The sequence below is a fragment of the Myripristis murdjan genome, chromosome 4 (genome assembly GCF_902150065.1).
Source record: "Myripristis murdjan chromosome 4, fMyrMur1.1, whole genome shotgun sequence".
Lineage (NCBI taxonomy): Eukaryota > Metazoa > Chordata > Actinopteri > Holocentriformes > Holocentridae > Myripristis > Myripristis murdjan.
In genome coordinates, this window is record NC_043983.1 from 5840000 (window position 1) to 5862320 (window position 22321).

Sequence of the window (22321 nt, forward strand, 5' to 3'; positions counted from 1 at the left end):
CTGTGCCTCTTCTACATGCCAGCTGTCCAAGCTTTCATTTTATTCACTGAAGTGTGTACACCAGCCCTCCAAAAGAACGCTGCACTAGCAAATAAAAGCCATCTTGAACATTTGCAAGCCCAAATTAGCTTTATCAGACTAATCCTCCCTCGTACTTTGTCCAGTCTGATCTCTCAAACAGGGATGCAAAGTATTGATTTTTGCCAATATCCAGTGTGCCGATATTTTCCGGCTCTTTTGGCCATTGCCGATGTATGCACATACTTGTTCTACCTATTTGCAGAAAACATCAGGCTTCTCCTGTGGTGGAATGGCAGATGCAGACATAAAATTCAATACTCTTCAAAATGTATTGGGCAAAATACAAAAACTACGTCAACTACTTCAACTTAAGTTATGTAAAACATGCCATATTTATACATATTAAACATTTTCTTTCAAACAAAACCTTCAGACAAAAATATTGATCCTACTTACACAGGCTTGGATGATGTCGCTGAGACAATCCTGACAATGGGGCAAATTTGACCTATTTCACACATCAGCGTGTCATATCAGCAGAAATGTTCAATTCAGACCGATGCCAGTATTTCATTTTAAAGCCAAAATCAGCTGATACCGATGATGTGCCAATATTATCATGCGTCCCTGCCCTTAAATACTTAGGTCCAAACCCTGCCAGTTATAGTGATTATCCACAAGCTGATAGTCATGTCTGGCCCCCAGATTTGCTGAACTTGGTGTTGCAAAATGTTAGTGAATTGGGCACCAACTTGTGTGATGCCATCTACAAGTGTTACATGGACAACAAGTAAACATTGCATATGATTTACATATGCATGAACGGAACAGGTGCAGAGACACTTTGACCCTGACCATCCCTGAATAGCACAGCTTTGTGTTTTGATCATTTCGGTGATATGGTGCCAGCTTCCACATGCAAATCTATAGTGAATCGGGGCTCCAGTGTTTTTGGGTGTTCTGGTACAAACTGATCAGTCCATGGCAAAAGGAATACTGCAGCTGAATTATTAAAGGAATATCTGGATATTACATGTTTTTTCTCTCTCACGCTGCATTCGTGCCATTGTATGGAAAAAGTATAAAGACATTCAGCTTCGGCACCGCTGGCCGCCACATTAGCTTGCTGCACCCACGGCTTAGTTATTTCAGGGTAGCTGAAGGTAAAACATGGCAGCATTTCCTCAATGTGGAAAGTGTAAATAAGGAGTGAGACTAAGCAAATGACCAGAGTATTCCTTTCCCTCTTCTGCCTGAGCTGTTCAGTTTGTTATAGGTTGGTCTTGGTGTCCTCTGGCCGGGTCCGTCAGCAGCTTACAGATCTGTACTGGAGGTGGAGCTAGAGGACCAACTTTGACATCACTAGCGTCCATCACAAGAGCACGGCTCGCTAAAGGGAAGCATGTGAGTGGTGGGCAACAGGGAACATGTGAAATTTGCTCCTCCATGCTCTTTTCTTTCACGCAGTACTGTACGTCGTTCATCTGACTTCTGAATTTGTCATTTTGCTTTTTAAGGTTTCATATTTAAGGAATAAATGCTGAAAATACACACTCAGCCAATCTGGTGAAAATGTCAATGTAGCACCCACTCTGCACATGCTCGGTACTTCAGCTTTGTCTTGTCCTGCCTTTTCATTGGCTAGAAGCATGTGCTGGAGTTCCACCCCTCCCCACACCCAACCCCACCCCCAAACTACTTTTTACATGGTGAAGTTGACCTGTTAGCTCTATCGTCAATCTTCTACAATCTTTGGTAACAGCCAGTATAAGAGTTGAGTCTGGTGTTGAACCGTTAGACTTTGTAATTATTATTTTTTTCTTTTTTTTTTTTTTCCTTTTGTCAACAGAAGATGAAATAAACACTTCATTGCCATGTTCTGGAAAACAGCCTTGATGTGTGTCTCATTTGTTTTTTCTTGGGGGTATGAATGCTTCCACATGGTCTAAAACATTAAATGATCATGTATCTGAGAGCTTATGATTTGTTCTATATGCCACCGCCTGCCACAGCGTGCTGTAACTCTTAACATGCATTTAATTATTTTTACATGCCACTGGATAATTTTGCTGTGAAAGCACGAGCAGCCAAAGAGTTTATCCCAAGTTCAAATACAGTAATTTGCAATTCATGCTTGCTGTTTAGGCAGTTAAATTAGTGAAATATATGAACATTTACCCAATTTCCCCTAGGGATTAATGAACTATTTCTAATTCTGATAACATGTCAGCTGTTGTTCTCTTAGCTTGTATAAGCGAAGGCCTTCTTAATCATGACAAGACAAGTCAGTCAGCTGCTTAGCCACTTTATTAATACATATATACCAAATGTTCAGTTCAAGGGGGCATCAGTGATATTTGATGTTTTGGCTGAAAGTTGATATTATAGATCATTGGAAGGACCTGCTGAGCTCAATCTGATGGCCAAAAGCAACACATTCATTTGGTAATCATAAGCAAATAATCTGGTGAAAACCCCAGAATAAAATGAGTGCACAAAGGGGCACTGATGCACTTAATAGCTACTGTAGAATATCAGGTTTCTGAATCACAAAAGTAGGTATATGACTGGCCGCTACATTTTTTTTTCTCCTTTTAATGTAATCATGAGATTTGATTTGGTCCGCTCTACAATTTGGAAAAGATCACTTGTGCCCCTTCTGCTCTGAAGCCACCATATGAGTGAATTCCAGACAGCATTGTGTGTGTGTGTGTGTGTGTGTGTCAGGGTACTGGGACAGTGTGCTGAAGTCGGTTTTGCTCTTGTAGATGAAAACTGAAGCCTCAGAAGACGCACAATAAAAGGCTGACACTCCTTTAATGAAACTTGCTTTGCTGGATTTGTTAAGGCCTGCTCAGCACAACAGAAACACTACGACCATGTAACAGTAAGATAACAGTACAAGTTTACATATAAAAATATAACGCAGCGGGTTACAGTAAGCGCTCCTTCAAATGAAATCCAGAAGGACAGCTGGCAAACCTGTTGTGAAATCCAGCTCACAGTGCAGATGTGTCTATAAGCTGAGCATTAAACTTTAGCTCACTGTCCCAGTACTCTCAGCATGCTGTGTAAATACAGATGATGTGTGCTCTGTATCACGGCTGTCCGTTGGTGACGACGGCTGTGGTGGTGTAGGAGTAGGGACTGAGCAGCAGGGCCAAGGTGTAGTGTTGATGGCCTCCAACATGGGCCTCAAAGACCACCTGCACAGAAGAAGAAGAATACACATCCACACAACTGACTACACTGGGCTATATAAAGACATAACACAGTGAAATTATTATTTTTTTTCTTTCAAAAAATCCATATCTGTTGATGTAGACTGTTTTACTTTGTTTAAAATGTAGTTCAGAATACCCAGTTTGTCGACATATTTCTTGCATCAGAAGCTGGCTAAACATAATCGATCTGATTTCATGCTTTGGTTAAGGAATTTATTTTGTTTCGTTTTTATATATAATTAAAAGAACCTAATTTGAACCTTGGCTTCTCATCCTATGACATCGCAAGACAATGTTATCATTGGGTTAAATTTAACAGCTTCACCCATGTAGGATATTGCACCTGTTGTGTTAAATGTTTAAAAAAAATGTATTCTTCCACAGGACAAAGTACAGAAAGATGTGTGACAGCGTGGGGACAGGAAGAGCCCATGGGATTTTTGATGACAGCTGACTTTTGGCCAAATTCTGAGAAATGTTTCCACATGCCCGGGACAGACATAGACAGTAGAATAGCAAACACTCAACTGCTTGGAAATCACTGGTTTCCCAGTAGGGCGAGCTGATAGCTTCCCTGACCAAACGCTGTCCTAGAATCATTTAACTATTTCAGGCTTAAAGGAGAATACGGTTAACGAATTCATGTGGACTTTTCTTGTGGCCTTGGAAATAAACAGTACATGTGAACATACTGTGAGGTAGAGCTTGCACGCTTTGATTTCCTTTATCACTCTACTTATGGCTATGTTTTGATCCACAGTGGATGAACTTCAACTTGTTGAAAACATCATAAACAAACTGGCACAGTGGACTATCTGCCCAAGTCCTCCTTTAACAGAGAAACAAGGCTGACCTTTTCAACAGCAGCAACAAAAAAGCTCAGAAAACAGAAAATACAATTAAAATCTGAAGTTCGACACCAAGGCCCACAGCAGAGATGTCATTTACAGAAATATCTAACAAATAAAATGTTTTCAACATGATGACACTCCCCAGATGCTTCCCACCACCCTTCTTAACCAGGAGATCTCCCCCTCCCAAGGGCCCAGTTCAGGTCCCACCAGTTTTGTCCCTCTGCGTTGCCCAGGTCTATCATCGTGTCTCATAAATTGTCCTAACATCACGACTGTATGTCAATGACACTCGACTCTACGTTTCTTTTCCTTCCTTTGATGCTACTGTGTTCTTGGAACAATCTTTATTGTGCTGAAAGTTTCCATTTGACAGTATCTAAGCTGAACCTGCTCAGCACAGAGATGTTCTGTTGCTCCCTGTGTGAGCCAGCAATACATTCCACCAACACTATACCAATCCAGGCAAGATATAATCATGCTGTTAGTTTGCCACCAGCATGTCACCACACAAGCAAGAATTAGTTCAACCAGTGACCGCTGTTCTACTTCCATATCAGTTTTGGTGACTGATTTACCTTTTTGTTCATAAGAAACATGAGTGGGAGTCTTCTGCTCTACACAGTGGGCCAGAGAGCATGCATGCACTTCAAATTTGCATCATAGATCATCAACAGCAAATGGCAACTCAGCATCTATGATGCTGAGTTGCCATTTGCTGTTGGCATGGACCACTCTTGTCATTCGCCTTTGACCTCTGTCCATTCTCCGCTGACTGTTTATTGTGCTATTCTTGGTGAAGAAAATCCCAGGATCTTGCCTGTTTCTAAGATGCTGGATTGAATGCATCTGTCACGAGTTCCTAAAATCAGCATTTCGGCTGATTTTACCTCTTCTCATCATTTACTGAGACAGGAACTGAACCTCTCAATTCTGTCAGTGTGTGTTTATGCTTTACTCACTGGTGACTCCATGGCCTGTAAGGGTCACATTCCCTGTTGGATAGCCCTGTCAGGTGAACTTTGAGGTGACTCAGGTGCTCTTCTCAAAACCTTGTAAGACCTCTGTACCACCATTGATGACACCTTTGATTGCACACAAGCAGCTACCATGCAAGAACCATGTTGAAGCTGAGGTGGGATGGCGGCTGGTTAGGTTTTGCCCTCCACAACCTCCACTGAATCAGATTGAGGGACTTCTACCTTCAGGCATCTCCCATGCAGACCTCTGGTTGGGCTGCTAACAACCCCTATACTTCTTGTGTGATGGGATCTGTATCCCAATATTTCCTGGCTACAGTCTCACCACAATCCAGCCCTATACCTCCATATCACCAGCCTTGCACCTCCATCTCTCCAGCTCAGCCCTACCCCCTGGTCTTCCCTTGAGTTACTAGGCTGGCATAGATCTTAAAGACCCCATGAAATGAACTCTTACTCTCTTGATTCATATAGTTCCTGTTGAAACAGGACGTTTGGGTGGGACATTGTGCAGAGATGGGCCATTCTCTGCACAGTGCAAACAAATTGGATATTGGGAGAGAAACACAAATTTATTTGAAGTGGATGAGTGATGATATTGAAAGATTTGTGAAGGTTTTATTGGTTGAAATTTAATTTACACCCACTAGTGTAGGATGATGTCACCAGGTCATTTCACAAGGACTTTAACACATTGCCAAATTAAAGGTGTATCAATAATTACTTTTATTGCACTGTGTTGGCAGAAGACACTATGAACTAATTATCATGTTAGGATAAATTATTTCCTCAAGGTGTATGGCAAATTAAAGGTGTATTTTATGTGGATTTATGCTTGCAACAATTTCTGAAAATGTGGTCCTAAATATCTACTTTTTTTTGGACCATTTTAGAAAATTGAATTCAGTTATGTATGCAGCTTGTAAGTTATTTAAAAATGTGCAAAGCTTCATCCACTTGGCATAAAATCTTATCATCAACCGGTAAGATGCCCCTGGTGTTGTGGTTGATTTATACTCACATCAGCCACTTCATGGAACGGTGTGCTGCCCTCGGTCTTCCAGTAGGTCTTGGTATCAAACTCAACGCGGTACACCCCTGCTGAGAACTCCTGCTCTGTGATCAGATTATGAACCTCCCCAGTCGCATCTGTCACTCTACAAGAACACAGGTCAAAGGTCATGGAGGCTGTTCACGTCCTGCCCACAGTTCAAACAGCCAGCAGGCACAGAGTGGACTCAGTTTACTTCGCTGACACTGGCTGTTTTTGCAAAGAAATAGAACATTTTGCTGTCACACCGGAGCATATCTGGAGCAGTTTGTTTGAACTCTGCAGCACGTAGGCCTTTAGTCTGTTATGTCTGGCCTGGTGAGAACATTGCCTTTCAAGTGTGCAGGTCTAAGTTCTCTTCAAAGTGAACAGATTACATTTTGACCCAACGAATGTCCAAAAAAGTGACTGGAGCAGAAAAAACAGGAATCTGAGAGGGGAAATTGTGGCAAAAAGTACACGAAAGTTACATTAAAATTATGGGCACTGGATTTTTTTTTTTTTTTTTTTTTTTACTTTTTGCCCACCTAGCTGCCAAAGCTCCTGAAATCTCACATAATGACATGTTTCCAAATTTCTGTCCAATTATCAATCTCTTCTTGTGAGTCTGTGACTTGTGCTTACAAGCCATGAATCTGAACAAACCACAAAATTAACTTCTCCACTCTGGTTTGGCAAGACAAGAGAACAAGCTATAGATACAATGCTGTCGTGCAGTAACTCTCTGGGGCATGTCTAAACCTTTCAGAGTAGTGTCAGTCATCACAATATAGTTCTTTTAATTTAATTTGACTGTTTGGCTAACCTACTAAAGGGCTTGTAAACTGAAAAAGGCCTGCCAAGGATAATGATAATAGACAGATAGGTAAGCAGGCTAAGTGGCGGGTTTTATGCATTTCATACATACCCAGTAGCGACCTGTACCCATTCTCCGTTGGCCCCCTGCCGAGACACCTTGAGTGACACAGATCCGGCTGGTGAGCCCTTCACTGCGTCCAGGATCTTCACCATCAGAGGACACTTGTTGTCCGAATCCCCATGCTTCTCCTGCAGCAAACAAACACAATTGTAGATTGTGCTATGTTTTATATCCCAATAGGCATTTTTTTTTATCATATGTAAGGTTTATCTGCTGCATCCTGTTACTGTCTGCGGATTCAATGACTCACTTTCCCACCAAAAATGAATGTATTTTCACTAAATCAATCGAATTAATAGATTTTTTTTTGCCCTGAGCTGCAAAGGCTGATACTTTTAAGACGGAGCAAAATGTAAATGCAACAGACAGGAATGACACAATTTTACTGTATTTGTGCACTTTTGCCGTGGTGTTTTATAATGTCAGCACTGTATGATCTGTTTAAGAGTTTGTCCTGTTCCTCTTGCATTTGAATGTTGCAGCCAAGGTTACAGATTGTAGTCATATTATTTATTTGAAAATAACATTTCTGTAAGATTAACAGCAATGAATGGTACATACTCTGGAGGGTTATTCCTGCTCTTAGCCGCATAATAAAAATGATTCCTGAACAGCTGCGATAAAGGTGTTCAACATCAGTGTGAAATAAGCCCAAACTGCATCACATAAAACTAAAGACAGTATTATTTGTGTCATCACTCTGTATTTATATTACAGATAAGTAGGCTATTTTTTCGTTTCATGCCAACAAAAGCCGATTTGAACTGAAATGAATTGAAATATTATTTTCGCATGTTTATGAATCTAAGAACTTGACCTAAGGCTTGGCCGTGTTATGAAACCCGGGGTGTACCATTAAGCCGGGTTCGAGCGTGGCCAAAAACAAATCTTGCTTTCGGACAGAAAGAACTTTGTTCAGGCGACACTCCTGCCAGTTCTTGATTAGGGAAATATTTTATAGGCATGATCCTGCAACCGCTCCAAAAACAGTGCACTCATTATTCCTTTGTGCAGTTTGGTTTCATAACTGCAGGTCACAGCCTTCGCGCGCACACACACACACACACACACACACACACACACACACACCGCTGGACATTATATCAGCCTGTTGGTCATCTGCATCATTTAGTGGGCTTCTCTTTATAATTAAAGCTCATCTTCATAACCTGCTGTGGCATGTTATTGTCCAGCTCCACTGTCAGGCCTCAACACCACACTGACAGGTCGACACGTCTGACAGCCACAGCCTTCAGTGTGTCTGCTCCATCAAAACTCTCTAAAGCTGGATTGCCTTTTCTCAGCCTGTCAGTTCATATTTTTAATAAGGAATCCGTTCCCTGAAGATAGCATATGCTTTAACCGATGCATTAAGTGATACGATTGTTAATCTTTTTATATATATATGAATAAATGAAGGAACATGCTTTTCTTTTTTTTTTTTTTTTTTAATTTCTAAGGCACATGTTTTTATATTTCTTATTTGTTTTTCTGTTTCTTATAATTCAGTTTTTCTCTTGAGAATTCGAATTGCAACTGACCCAATTTCCCTTCAGGGATCAATAAAGTATATCTGATTCTGAGTCTGACTCTGATGATCAATGTATCTTTATGTACAGTATAGTTGATTGCATTTACATTGCATTTTGTTAACTGCACTTTTTCATAGTGGTTGCGCATATTATTAGCATTAGTATTATTGCATTTCTTTGTTTTTGTTTTTTAATGATGTGTGGACTAAAGACCCAGGTCTCGGTGGGAGCTCCCTGCGTGAGTGAATGTTGGAGTCAACAAAGTCATCATTTGGTCTCCAAGGTAACCAAGTTGCACCAGGTTCGTGAGATGATTTCTGCTTGTTGAAAAGGTTGAAAAACTCAACACAGAGCTCTGCGCAAAACTGTCCTACAGAATCCACCTTCTGTGGTGCCGTTTCCTCAGAGGTTTATGTACACACACACACACACACACACACACACACACACACACACACACACACACACACACACACAGACTTACCGTGGGTGCGGCGCTGCAGAGCAGGACAGCCGAGGCGAGCAGCACACTGAGCAGTGACCTAACCATGCTGGAGCTCTGCAGGTCGGCCTACAGACAAATTAAGAGAGTGAACTAACCAGCGTCTAGCCTCAACATGACCGCCACAACCTCTTATATCAGCTGACGGCCTCCTCTCACGCCCACCCTGCTGCATGCCCTGGTGATCAAGTCAATACCTGGATAATGAATAACTCAGACAAATCTGGCTTTGTAGCAAAGCAATACAGAGGGATTAGAAAATCTTGGCTGCCAGTGTGTCAGATTATTTCTCATTTTCCGGCACAATAGATCCGTTCCAACACTGTGAGCAGCTTAGTGTTTATTAGCCCTGCGGTCACATTAACAACCCCACTACCCACATAAACTTGTGTTAGATACAGTTAATAGGATACATGATGCATAATAATAATAATAATAATAATAATAATAATAAAAACATCTTGTATTTTTGGTCAAGTTGTTTGTTGAGTGGAGGTGAAGGCCTGTTTTAGGTGATTTGAACAGGCAGGATAACAAGAGTGAACTAAGTAGATCAAAATTGCAATCAGTTTCTTCAGCTTTAACTTTTTCCACATAGAAGAGATAAACATCATCTGAAAGCTGAAGATTGATTTGAGGTGCAGCTCAGCACTCTGTGTCAAGTTATTAAGCATAAATCTGTAATAAACTCTGATAGGAATCTATTCAATTTGTTTATAGTGTATAATGGTTTAGAACATTATGATGGAAATATATGATGGCTATTCCCATGCTTAAGTAGAAAGTTGCTGCAGCAATTTTTGGGTTGTTGCCATTTGTTTCACAGATTTGGAGCAAATTTTAACCATTTTGACCACTTAAAATGAATGAAAATGGTCAAAAATCTCCAAAATATGACATTAGGACACCAAGACCTTGAGGAACACCACAGAAAAATTTCTGATTTGGTGTCAAAATTTTTTTGACATTTGGCTATTTCTTTAAGAACTGCATTTTTCAGCGATTGGATGGCGAAATGTTTCAGAAACTCCCCTTTATTGTCAGTATACCTAGAAAAACAGACTTCCTCTGAAGGCACTCGCTCTCTAGTTTGTGGCTATAAAGTTTCATGAGGCTGTGATTCTCCTAGAGGTCACTATAGGTCATATTAGGCAGTGATGTCAAGTTTCAAAAATGGTCTCACTACATTGAAATTGCTGCTATTATCACACTTTAATCAAATGTGGCTCATTGAATCCACAAGAGTCTCAGCTTTCCAGTCAAAGCCAACTGATGCAACTCCAACATTGCAAATACACCATTTTACAACAGGCCAAAACAACACATTTGGACTGCATGGTTTGTGGCCCAAACTGCATGGCATTAGCATGAGGTGGGCATGTCTGCAAAGGGGAGAGCCGTGGCTGCCCAGAGAACCCATTTTCATTCAGAGAGCTAGAGGTCAGAGGTCAAGGGACCCCAGTGAAAATGGCCATGCCAGTTTTCCCCTTGACAAAATTGAGCCTATCTTTGAAGCAATATTTAGCCCGCTTGCCAATGACGTAACATGACATGCTTGGTACCAGTGGGTCCCTGGTGCCATATGAAACCAGTATCTTCATCTAGCCTCTGAAATACAGCATGCCGGCTGACGAACATCAGAGTTTAAGAGGTTAAACTCTACATGATGCATTAGCTGCTGTGTATCTATGTCCTTTCTATTAATTCACTTTGACTTTGTCACAGACTTTATACATCAGCTTATTCTGACAGCATTATCTCTTTGTCATACTTGATTTTCTTTGGTTTTGTTTTTGTGTTTATTTTGTTGTCGCATTCCATCCGTTTCAATGGATTTTCTGATTGTGTCGTGATAAGGTCAGGTGATTTCCTGGTGAGGCCATTTGTATTTGTACCCTGAACACCAGTGTGCAGGCAAGGCTGGGAGTGTTTGCTATACCACGGCTACAGATGGAGGTAAAGTATGTTCAGTTCATGCTGGTTTTATGAGGGAGTTTTTCTTCCAAATTTTTAAGTTAGACTTTTAATTGCAATCATGGTAGACATTCCAATACGGGGGAAACTTATCTAAAGTCAGCTCTCAGATCTCTCAGATCTAAGCCCACCATTTGATTCACAGAATAGTCAATCACATTTTTAAAGTGATAAAATTTCATAATGTAAAATCACAGTGTTCATAGCACTGTTTTGAAAGAATTAACAAACTGATGTATGATATATGAAGACGGGGTGCTTTAGGGAAAAATGACATAAATAAAAGCTTTTCTGAAAACCTAACAGTTATTTGTTTGTATTGATGGCTGTCTGCTGGTTGTCACTCATGTATCTGTGAGTTAGTCCAGGTGAGTGAGTCAGTGATTTAGTGGGTAAGTGGGTGGTTTGTTCCACCCTGTGCATTAGCAGCAAAGCTGTACAACAGGTCGGACTTAACCTGTTGGTTTCATCTTTCACCTTATATAAGAGTTCATCGTTTGATATGGAAAAGAGACGTTAACAGATGAGAATGCTATTGTGCTGAATTCACTTCTTGGCAGGCATGCCAGGATGATTTTAATTATACTGATACAGGTAGCAGTGTGGCACAGCAGTCATCACATGGCCTTCAGCGAAAAACATGTCTTACTCCTTGTGACATCTGTGAGAACATTGTGTGCAACTTTCAGTCTGCACACAAACAAACCGCAGACCTGCTCTTGAGGCCAAAACCGTGACTCAGTCTTTGGTTCGTATAATAGATTGTTTTTGTTTTGAGTTTATGACATGCAAATTTGTATTACATGACACATACACTTTCTCAGACATCAATAAAGCCTCCTAGACTAACAACACTAGATCAATGGTGATATCCACTGAAAATAAATCTTAGTCTAGTGCAAGGCTTAATCTATGTTAGAGTAACCAGACCTTAAAATCAAAGTTCAGCAGAGAACATAAAGACAGCCAAGATCAGAATCATGTGCATAGACTTTATTAAGTGTTGCAGGCAGAACTTTTCAAGCCATTTTTGGTGAGAAGAACAAGAAACATTTTTTGTTGCTGTTGTTCTCATGAACCCTCTGGTTCCAAGAACAAAAATGGACAGTTCTCTCATGCAAATAGTAAATCTGTTGTTTAACCTTATAAGTATATTTCATTTATTGTATTTTTACCAACAGTACATGCTATTCCTTGCAGCTTTCCTATCAGGAATCGTGAAAGTTAATCCTACTGTATCTTGTCTGAGTAATGGAGTTGCTACATTTAAGAGACTTCTTACATCAACACTAATTAAAGCCCACATCCAAGGCAACCAACAAGTCCTCAGTCTGAGAACCACAAACAGAATATAGAAATATTGATCAGCAATATAATGGAGCCACAACTAAAGAAAATTCATACAAAATAGAAACCACAAAAGTTCTTGATTGAATGAACCTGAAAGAATTAAAACTACATTATAATCAAATCCACTTGTAACAACTGAAGGGCAGAGGGAATTCCCTTACTGACTAAACAAAATGTTGACATCTGTCATTTTCTTAGATGTCTTTATGAGTTAAGGTGCTTATCACCTGCAGCAAAAACAGTTTTTCACACATACAGGTCAAGACAAGTTATATATCAATCATAACCATTCTGATTTATTATCTCTCTGCCAGGTTTTGTCAACTACTAATAATGAAACATCAAGGCTAAGAAATAAAAATGAGAAAAAAACAGATCCCACTAACATAAACGTTAAAGCTGCAGTAAAATACAATCCAAAATATTTATGCAAGAATGTAATCATCTAAAAATTGTAACAAAGTGGGGCTGCAACAGAGATGCGTATTGCATTCCCAGCAACTGAGACAGATTCAATCGAATTTGTTCAAATGAAATTCTGGTGTCAGCATTGGTCACTGACAGGAAAACGTTACAGTGATCAGAGACTGGCTGTGGGTGATGCTGGGGGTGAGTTTCACTGTTGCTTACATTTTGCAGATGGGCTTTTTGGGCTTTGCAAGTTCTTGCTGGAGTCCTTTTTACTCTTTCTGGATTTGTTTCGGGGAGTTTGGCTCATTACCGTTTGTAGCTGTTCGGAAGCTTCACTGGTTGCCCCAGCGGTCGCCACATCACTCGGAGAGAAACTACCAGTAGCCTCCACACTGAGCTCTGAGACCACCTCCGGCTCGATCACCTCGCCTATGGCTGAGGCCTGTTCACCTGTCGCCTCTGGTGATACAATTTCTATCCCTGCTTCTTCTTCAGCCAAATTCCCACTCTCATCTACAACATAGTTCAGGTAATCAGTCTCCCCAGTAAGTTCCCCCACTGCAGTAAAGCCTGTAGCCTCTTTCCCCACTGAACCTGTTTCTGCTTCCATCACTGAGGATGCAATCTGCTCCAGTTTTTCGGACTGCGAGTCAGTGACTGCTGATACCTGGCCAGCAGCCTTAGAACGATCTAATTCCTGTGATTCTTCTTGTGTTGACTGGATTGCTGACAAGACTTCTGGACTATCCCTATTCTCATGTTCCAAATTGAGCGCCTCATCTGTTTCAACAGTAAGATCTCCGCTCTCACCCTCGCTATGTTGAGATCCACCTGTATAGTCACTGCTGGTAATTTGTGCATTCTGATATTCAGGATAAATTCTTTCTTCCTCAGCTGCTTGGCCAGATGCTAGTGGACTGTCACTGGTGTCTCTGCCCTCGCTCAACTTAGAAACTTGTCCTGTGGCCTCTTGGGATAATCTAAATTCCTCTGAAGGTCTGACCTCATTATCCAAACTCTCCACATCGGCATCTCCCTCTAACTCTGTGTCTTCTAGCCCACAAGATTCCACCCATTGCCTCACTACATCGGTGCTAGTTTCATCAGGCAATTCTGGTGTTTCTATCACCTGTAATGTCGCCACCTCCTGATTTATCTCTGCATTTTGATCAGCAGAGTAAAGACCTTCCTCAGAAGAACACTCATTCTCTACCAAGTTGGAGTCCTCCTCTAACAGCTGATAGGAGTTGATGCCCTCATCCTCCTCCATTTCTGGTGTTTCAGTGACCTGTGATGTTGCCTCCTCCTGAGAATGAAAACCTTCCTTGGGAGAACAGTCAGTCTCTACAGAACTAGGATCTTCTTCAAAGGGCTGGTGAGACGTGGTGTCTTCCTCCTCCACTTGATCACTCATCCCTGGTGCAGCTTCTTCACTCTCCTCATCTTGGTCATCGGAGAGACTGAAATTCTGTTGTATTGTTGATGCCACCCTCTCCACAATCAAATCCTCCTCTTTCTCAACACCACCTGTGTTGTCATCTGATGTGAGCTGATCCTGGTCTGTGTCTGACTCCGACATTAAAGTCTCCTGAACAGTAGGGTCGTTGTGCTGCTGTTGCTCTGATGCTGACATCGTTTGTGCATAAGAACCCTCTTCAGTGGTTTCATCATCTGTGATTTCAACAGATGCTGATGCCAAATTCTGGTCAAATTCATCTCCTTCTTCCTGGTCAGCTGAGACACTGTTCACTGCCAGCAGATATTGGTGCGATGCTTTAGCTCTATCCTCCTCAGCTATATCTCCCTCTGCATCGCCTTCACTGACGTTATTGCCAACATCACTATCCAGCTGCACTTCTGGCGTCACACCCTCAACAGGAAAGCGGCCATCGTGGGAGTCATCTATAGTATCTGTTGTATTTACCTCCACTTCAGACTCTAACATCTGCTCCTCCTCAACGTTAACCTCTCCTTGTGCATCAGTGATGCTGCATGGTGAGGACATATTTTGTTGTGACAAAGTAACCATTTCCTCCATATCCTCCTCTGTCTGAGTATTGGTATCAATGTTCTGTTTTGTTTCCAATTCTGGTATTACTCCATCTGTTGGATTTATCTCCTCTCCCTGCTCACTGTCAGCATGGTCCCCTGTGAGTTGATCTGAATGAGGGCCCACATCCACATCAGGACGTATGTCATTTGGACTTTCAGTAATGTTGAGCTGATCAGGTTTTGCTTCTTCTTCAGTCAAAGATGCTGCTTCCTCTCTACCCCCAAAGTCTCCACTGTCATCACTTATTTGACTTTCTAATGTTTCAGTGTGCTCTATGATAGAAATCTCTTCCTCCTTCTGAGATGACACTGATGTCTCTTCTTTGACTTTGTCTGTATCAACCAAATCAGTGACATCTGATCCAGATAGGGAAGGCTCCCTGGTGGACATCTGGGCAACCATTGACCCAACGTCATCAGAAAAATCTTCAGAGGGGACACTGTGGTCCTGTTGTTCTGATTCAAGGACCTTGTCTTCTGCATTCTCTTGTGTAACACTGAGTTCTGTTGTCTGAGTTGTCGTCTCTGTGAATTCTTCAGTTGGAGTGTCAGTGATTTTGTTCAATTGATCTGACATATTTTCATTTACTGTAAGGCAAAGGTCAGTACTCTCTTCTCTTGGTTTCTCTGTCAGTGCATCGGACTGTTCAGATGATTTGACTTCTACATCTGGTTCTGGTAATAATTCCAAAACGCTCTCCTCACTCTTCTGGACCAGAGAATGTTCTGATGTTTCTGTTGGATAATCTGGGCTCTTGGAGGCGCTGGTCTCAAGGCCTTTCAGTGCATTTTGGACTGCCTGACTAGGCTCCTCAACATCCTGTACTGCATCATGCTCAGACATGGAAGTAATGTTATCTTCTGGGAGCTTTTCCTGAACTTTATCTTCATGCATTTTCTTACCTGGTTCACTATAGTCTTCACACAGCGCTTTCCTCATATCCCCTTCATTTGGAGACACACAAGTTTTAGAGGTAAAGGTTTTCACAAGATTAATGGTCTTTTCATTTTTTGGTGAATCTAGTCTAGCTGCTGTTGGGATGCCACTGGCACCCTGTGTTTGCCCCAGCAGAGGAGGTTCTTGAGCTCCTGGTACTAACTGGTTCACACTAACCTGGCTAATCCCTGTTGGGCTCAACCCAGCTGGCCACAGTCCAGGATGTCTGACCTCTGGCTCCACTGCTACCACATGCCCCATTCTTGGCTGCCCGACACCAGCACTTGCCAACGTGACTGACTCTGACCTAATCTGCCCCGGCTGCCCAGCCCAACTTTGCCCCAAATTTCTATTTACTAAAACTACTCCCCCACCTTGAGTCACAGTGTGTCCTGGCAGAATGCCATACACACTGCTCTGGGCTGCTGGGCCTAACACCCCCTGAGGGGGAACAGCCTCTTTCACCAGGATAGCACCTCTGGGCAAAGTGCCCCGAGATGAACCTGGGGTCAACCCCTGTGCCTCATCTGAACTAATCTTGCTCTCTGTTAGCACGTAGTTGCCATCAGCAGCTGGCCCCACTACTTGCCAGCCACCCATGGGGATGGAGCCCTGAGGCCCAGTAAGTACCATCGTGGGGCCCATCGGGCTCACCGGGCTTACTTGGCTGACAGGGCTGACTGGGCTGACCGGGCTGACTGGGCTGACTGGGCTGGTAATGCTGGCAGTACTTGTGGAACTTTTAGGGCTCTTGATGCCCTGAATAATCATCCCAGGAGGGGAATTCTGGGGTGCATTGACAACAAATAGGCCTGGGAAATTGGCTCCATGGGCCCCATTAGCCAACAGCACAGTGTTCTGAAGCTGTGGTTGAACTATGTAGTGCATGGGCTGTACCACAGGGGTTGTGGTGTAGTACATCGGCTGCTGCTGTAGTAGGAGTGTCTGGCCAGAGGGGGGCAGAGGAGCAGGTTGGTTGATGTTAGCAGAGGAATGACTGATGCTAGTTACCTTGGAGGAAGGTAGTGGTGGGGGAATGTTTGATGGTGGGTTAGTGCTGATAGATGATTTGGAAATGTTAACATTAGTGGCAGAGATAACCTTCTCAGTTTTCACATCTGTACGTGTTGTCTTAACAATGCTCTCCGTTTTGGGCTTAACAGGAGGTTCAACAATGCGACCAGCTGTGGTTTTGACAATGCTTTCCACTTTGGGTGGCGAGAACAGCTTGACAGGAACAGGTTTAGGAGGAGAGCAGATCTCAGCTAGGGTCTTGAACTTTGGCCCGAGGTCATTTAGGAACTGGAGGTCATTGTCAGACTCCAGGAGGCTGCAGCAGCCGACTGATCCTGCAGGAGAGCCCTGGCCCTCGTAATCATACTCCAGCAGACAGTCCTTCATTGGTGTGGCACACAGTGCTTTCTGTTTGGGCCAAAGAAATATTATAATTAATGGTAACAAAGTGGTCAGAGGTGTTAATTGTCTTTGAACATATGATTCCTTGTGTTGTACTGTATTTCTATATCAAAAAAACTTCTAATTTAATGCTTAATAATGTGTACATTTATACAGTTGCCCCACAGTGCTACCAACAATTTACCTGTGAGTAGTAGTCATTGAGGAAAGTGTCAGGTAGAGCTATTTCATCATAAATAGCTGCCTGTGTCAGGGTATTGCGGGTGGCTTGTGTGTATCTGGTGAATGTAGTACTGCTGGCGCCAAAGCTGTATGGATCCCTTGATGATCCATAGGGTTTGTCAACTTCAGCAAAACCATGGCTGGCCCCTGACTCAGTGTAAATTGTATCTCTGTGAAGAGTTTCTGTGATTTTTGAAGATTTTAAATTGATATTCTGTGTCTGTACTGTGTCAACATTCTTCAGGGGAACCGTTGCGAGGGGCACACTTAGGAGTGGCACTTCCTATGAATTAAAAACAAACAAACAAACAAATAAGTGAACTGCATGCCACTTAATTGAATTACATTCTCAGTACGAGTGCCTGTTGAGGTTGCAAATAATAACTTCAACGTATTTCAGAGAATATTTCTGCTGTTCATATTATCAGGCATTTGCCACACAAGTGCTTGTTGTGAACACGTTATGAAGTGGCAACATAACCAAAATGATAAAAATGACAAAATTACAATCAATTCTGGACTACCTTTGGTTCAGCTGTGGCAAGTGTCCACACTATTTCAAAATCTACTAAAATATATTCCTATTCAAATTAACTCAAACTTTTTGGATATGTGACAATCAGTATGTGACAATCAATCAATCAGAATCAAAATTACACAAAGGATGGCGTGGACATGTAATGTTACATGGATTAGGAATGGTTGTCAATTATTGATCAGTTTTGGCATATATATTCTGTAGTGTAATTAGTATGTTATAGATACCCAAGAGTGGTGCTGTTTTCTGTAATTTATTCTATTTTTCAAAGTCAGATAATTTAGATATGGCGTTTACACTGTGTTGAATCCTAAGTGATTATTATCTAGTTATAGAACACTAATATTATTATTGACAGAGAAATACAATTTGCCTCTTGGCCCACCAGAGACATCCAGAACAATTTTGTTGTGGTGCTCATGTGGATGTGGCCTGTGCAGGAATGGAATATAGCTAATACTGGGTTTATGCGTCTGAGATCCTTGATAAATATGTCGTTTATCAGTTGTTTTGGAGGTTTTGTGGGTTTAAATCAACAAATCATCTGTAACAGAAGGTTCTGACCATAATAACAAACTGGCATATTTACTCCTATCTGAGCTAGACATGTATCCTAACTAGTAACATCTGATCTTGCGTTGGTAAATTATAGTGGAAAAAAGTGAAGGCATACTTTCATCGTACAATAACAGAAGACAAACAAGCAAGCTCACCTTGTCGTCGCCTTTGCCCTCAGTGTGGTACGATATGAGGTGCTCTGTGGCATCAAAGGGGAGATCAGTGAATTGGTCGGGGAAGATGGAGTTTGCTCCTCCACACTGGCAGAACAGCAGCAGCAAAGGGATGACTGCAGAGGGGAAAAAGACGTTTAGAGGAATTCAGCGATGTAGTGGCTGTTGAAGAGGTGGGTTTGGCTGCTTTCCTTGAAAGACAGTTTGCAAGTTGGGCAAAACCAATAAGAAACCACTGTTGGTTATTTAACACAGTAATTATAGAGGGTTTCATGACTGAGTAAATGTTGAACCACTATATTGTCATCAATCAGTGATGGACTTTAAAGCAGTGAATGGTTACTTTAATGTCAGTGTGTTTAGTAAGGCTCCACTCACACAGCAGTAAGCACATTGCTGAGAGCAGCGCCCCCAAAGCTGGGCCAGAGAAATTGGACGATGTGGTTTGTTGCCTCGCTGCCCTGGTCATGCCGCAGCCGCCGGTGTCCGTACAGGTGCAAACCTCCACCTTGAAAACCTCATTGGAGGGACAAGAGAGGCCCTGTGCATCTTTTACCTCCACCTCCAGCTCATACTCTCCTGGCCACAGGGGCTCATGAGAATGAAGAGCTGCAGTCGTCTCTAGAGAGGAAAGGGGAGAAAATTATTTCAGTGTTTACATAATGATACTAATTATATAATGATACTAATTATAACAATTACAGTCTATTTTTTGTGTTGGCCAATTCAGGCTGATATTTTAAATTATGTATTGGCTGTCAGTGTAGCCCAATGTCAGTTGTAATTTTTGGCATTAAAATGATCAACTTGAGGGATAATGAAAATTACAATATTGAATAAGCTGGTCATTTTGACATGCAACAACTGGGAAAATACAGGATTTCTTAATGACATTAACTAAAGTTCAGTGTTCCAGGGTTTTTCTAGTGAGTCAGCATGAACATTATCAGGAACGCCTGGGTTTACCTGCTAATTCATGTCAAAATGGCCACTGTGAGAAGGTCTATTGATTGGTCTCTTAGTTTATTAAAACAGTTTAAAAATTCTTATAATGATACTGGGCATTAAAAACCCAAGCTGGTTTATAATGTAATAATATTTTTTGGCAATATTTGTTTTACCATATATATTTTATTGCATGAACAAATGCATAATGGCAAGTGCTAGCTGAGAAAAATAATACAAAATTCTACATGTGAAGGTATCACCGTTAAAGGACTTTTAACGCATGCCACACATTTTCTTACCATTGATTACTTCTACATCCCAGTTGCCTTTTGTCCCTTCAGGCACGATCCTGAAGCTGAACGGAGCACTATTGGGCTTGACATCCTCATCAAAACCGGTGACATAAACTGTTTTTTCATCGGCGCACACATTCTCATAGTTGGTTGTCAGGGAGGGGCAGTGGTCATTGGAGTCAACGACCTGAATGGCTAGTGTTCCCGTGGCTGTCTTGGATGGCATATCTGGGGATCACAACATTCCCATATGGTGAGACTACAGACAAACTGTAACACTGCAAAGCCATGAAGATCTGTTTGGCACAGAGGTCTGGGATATTTTCATGTTATATCTGCAGCTGTGCAAAACCACTGTAAATATTGCATGAAAATGAAGCTGCTAATACATATATACATACATACACATACACACACACACACACACACACACATATATACATATATATATATATATATATATATATATATATATATATGTTTTTGTTTGTTTGTTTGTTTTTTGTCTAGTTGTGAATTTCAATTTTGTTCCTTGTTTAACTTCTATGACTCTGACTCAGCACTGTATGCTGCTGGTTTTGTTAGTGGGTAATCATTTCCCCCAACAGTTTGTTTACAGGTCTGTTAAAAATGGATTTGCATTTGTGCCTGGGGTTCTTTCAGCCCTGTGACTGACAAACTCTGACTCATTAAATGGCTTGGCAGGTGGTTTGGCAGGTTCTGTCAAAGTAACATAATAAATTATGACTGGCAGCTACTTTCATAAACTGAACATGAATCTCATGAAACACTGGCTATAAATCAGGTTCATAAAACCTCAGCAAAGCCTGCCCAGATTTCCAAGGGCAAGCTTACTAATTAATAAGAGATTATTTCCACTTATTTCCACCCTCTGTAATGTTTGTAAATTTTGTTTTTTTTATCCATTAAAGTTTACATGGCTACAAAGCCTAAAACATCTTACCTTTGGTTATACAAAGAATCTTGGCAACGTATGTACCATTCTTCAAGAACTTTGACTCTCGATCTGGTACTTTGTTGAGTTTGATCTCAGCAGTTTCTTCATCAATGGTCAGCCAGTTGTCTGGATCAAATGCTTTGGCATAACTGGAGCACAACAAATGTATGAAAAATGAATGAGATATAAAGAAAGCCATAGTGTATTCTATCACTGCTAACTTCAATAGCAACATTACTAACGTGACGTCTTCAGCTTGTTTTCCATTGTCTGGATCAATAGCAGAAAACACTGTAATCACTCCATCCTCAGGCATCTCATTTGGGTCCTCTGACACGGGAACAGGCTTGGTTGAGGGTTTGAATTCTGGACCCTCCGGTAGATTTTTCACTGCAATCTTGACTGGATAGCTTTTGCCTGGTGCCTTTGGCTTTTTCTTTTTTGCTGGCTTTGGACCTGGCTTAAGTCCTGCTCCAGGCCCAAGACCAGGCCCAGGTTTGCCACCAGCTGCAGGCGTAAGGCCAACGCCTCCCTGAGGCTTAAGCTTGCCATCCAGTTCTGCATCCAGTCCTGCATCCAAATCAACATCTAGCCCAGCATCCAGCCCAGCATCCAGCCCAGCATCCAGCCCAGCATTCAGCCCTGCATCAAGGCCCAAATCCACATCTAGACCCAAACCAGCATTCAACCCTAGGTCTGGGCCACCTCCAACACCAAGCCCACCTCCACCCTCTCCGACCTGAACATCCACATCCATGGCCACAGCTTGCCCCACAACAAACGGAGCTACATTCTCAATAAGCAGGCCTAGCTCCAGATTCTGGACTTCTTCAAAGTCCACAGCCTGTGAAGATTCACAATGGAAGAGAAGTTGAAGTAACGCATAAATGATGTTCATATGCCATAAAAACACTTGGAACTTCACAATTGCTGAAGCACTAATGCAGCGACATGATACAAGTACTCATACCTTGATCAGCTTCAGGACACCCTCATTGGTTTCTTTGTCTGTCTCAATGGAGAAGAGCCCATCCTCATTTCCTTTAGCAATATCGAAAACAGCCAGCCAGTTGTCGGTGTGTTCAAGGTCTTTGTCAATAGCTTTGATTCTCATCACAACAACATCAGCGACATTTTCATCCACTGTGCCGTCATACTGGAAACACAAGAGGCAAAATATGGAGTCTAAATGATATGTAGTTTGTGTGCAGATCTTAAAATTAGCACTAACCAATGCTGGTTTTGCTGAAGTTTGGTAAGTCTATTAATTTTCCACTTATTTGTCGGCAACCAACATATGCTCAGTCAAACTTCTTTATTTAAGTTAGTGAATTTCTGAGATCCATGTGACTTTGTCAGGCATAGCTACAAATTCTCAATCCATCAGTACTATCCCTATAAAAAATATAAA

The 22321-nt window shown here is 41.7% G+C and overlaps 2 protein-coding genes across 2 annotated transcripts in view; both read right to left on the minus strand.

Annotated features, from left to right (window-relative positions):
• Window positions 1-2306: 2306 nt before the first annotated feature.
• Window positions 2307-9203, minus strand: ttr (transthyretin (prealbumin, amyloidosis type I)). Its single transcript, XM_030049035.1, has 4 exons — window positions 9063-9203; window positions 7035-7174; window positions 6098-6233; window positions 2307-3227 (listed from the first exon to the last, which is right to left on the minus strand). Exons 1-4 carry the CDS (start codon window positions 9126-9128, stop codon window positions 3120-3122), a joined length of 450 nt encoding a protein of 149 aa, XP_029904895.1. The 5' UTR covers window positions 9129-9203; the 3' UTR covers window positions 2307-3119.
• Window positions 9204-12791: 3588 nt separating this feature from the next.
• LOC115358436 (uncharacterized) overlaps window positions 12792-22321 on the minus strand; it is a 21570-nt gene continuing 12040 nt past the window's right edge. The window contains exons 7-14 of the mRNA XM_030050421.1: window positions 21881-22066; window positions 21153-21754; window positions 20917-21059; window positions 19959-20180; window positions 19090-19332; window positions 18694-18827; window positions 17405-17725; window positions 12792-17226 (exon numbers count right to left, since the gene is read on the minus strand). Of these exons, the coding sequence (XP_029906281.1) occupies window positions 13021-17226; window positions 17405-17725; window positions 18694-18827; window positions 19090-19332; window positions 19959-20180; window positions 20917-21059; window positions 21153-21754; window positions 21881-22066 (6057 nt within the window). The 3' untranslated portion in view covers window positions 12792-13020. The remainder of the gene's footprint in view (window positions 17227-17404; window positions 17726-18693; window positions 18828-19089; window positions 19333-19958; window positions 20181-20916; window positions 21060-21152; window positions 21755-21880; window positions 22067-22321) is intronic.

Excerpts from the sequence above, each read along its gene's own strand:
- ttr (XM_030049035.1), bottom strand. The coding sequence starts at position 9,128 with ATGGTTAGGTCACTGCTCAGTGTGCTGCTCGCCTCGGCTGTCCTGCTC. Across the intron at positions 7,175-9,062 it reads TCTGCAGCGCCGCACCCACG|GAGAAGCATGGGGATTCGGA; the intron begins GTAAGTCTGTGT and ends TGTTTGCTGCAG. Across the intron at positions 6,234-7,034 it reads TGGGTACAGGTCGCTACTGG|AGTGACAGATGCGACTGGGG; the intron begins GTATGTATGAAA and ends GTGTTCTTGTAG.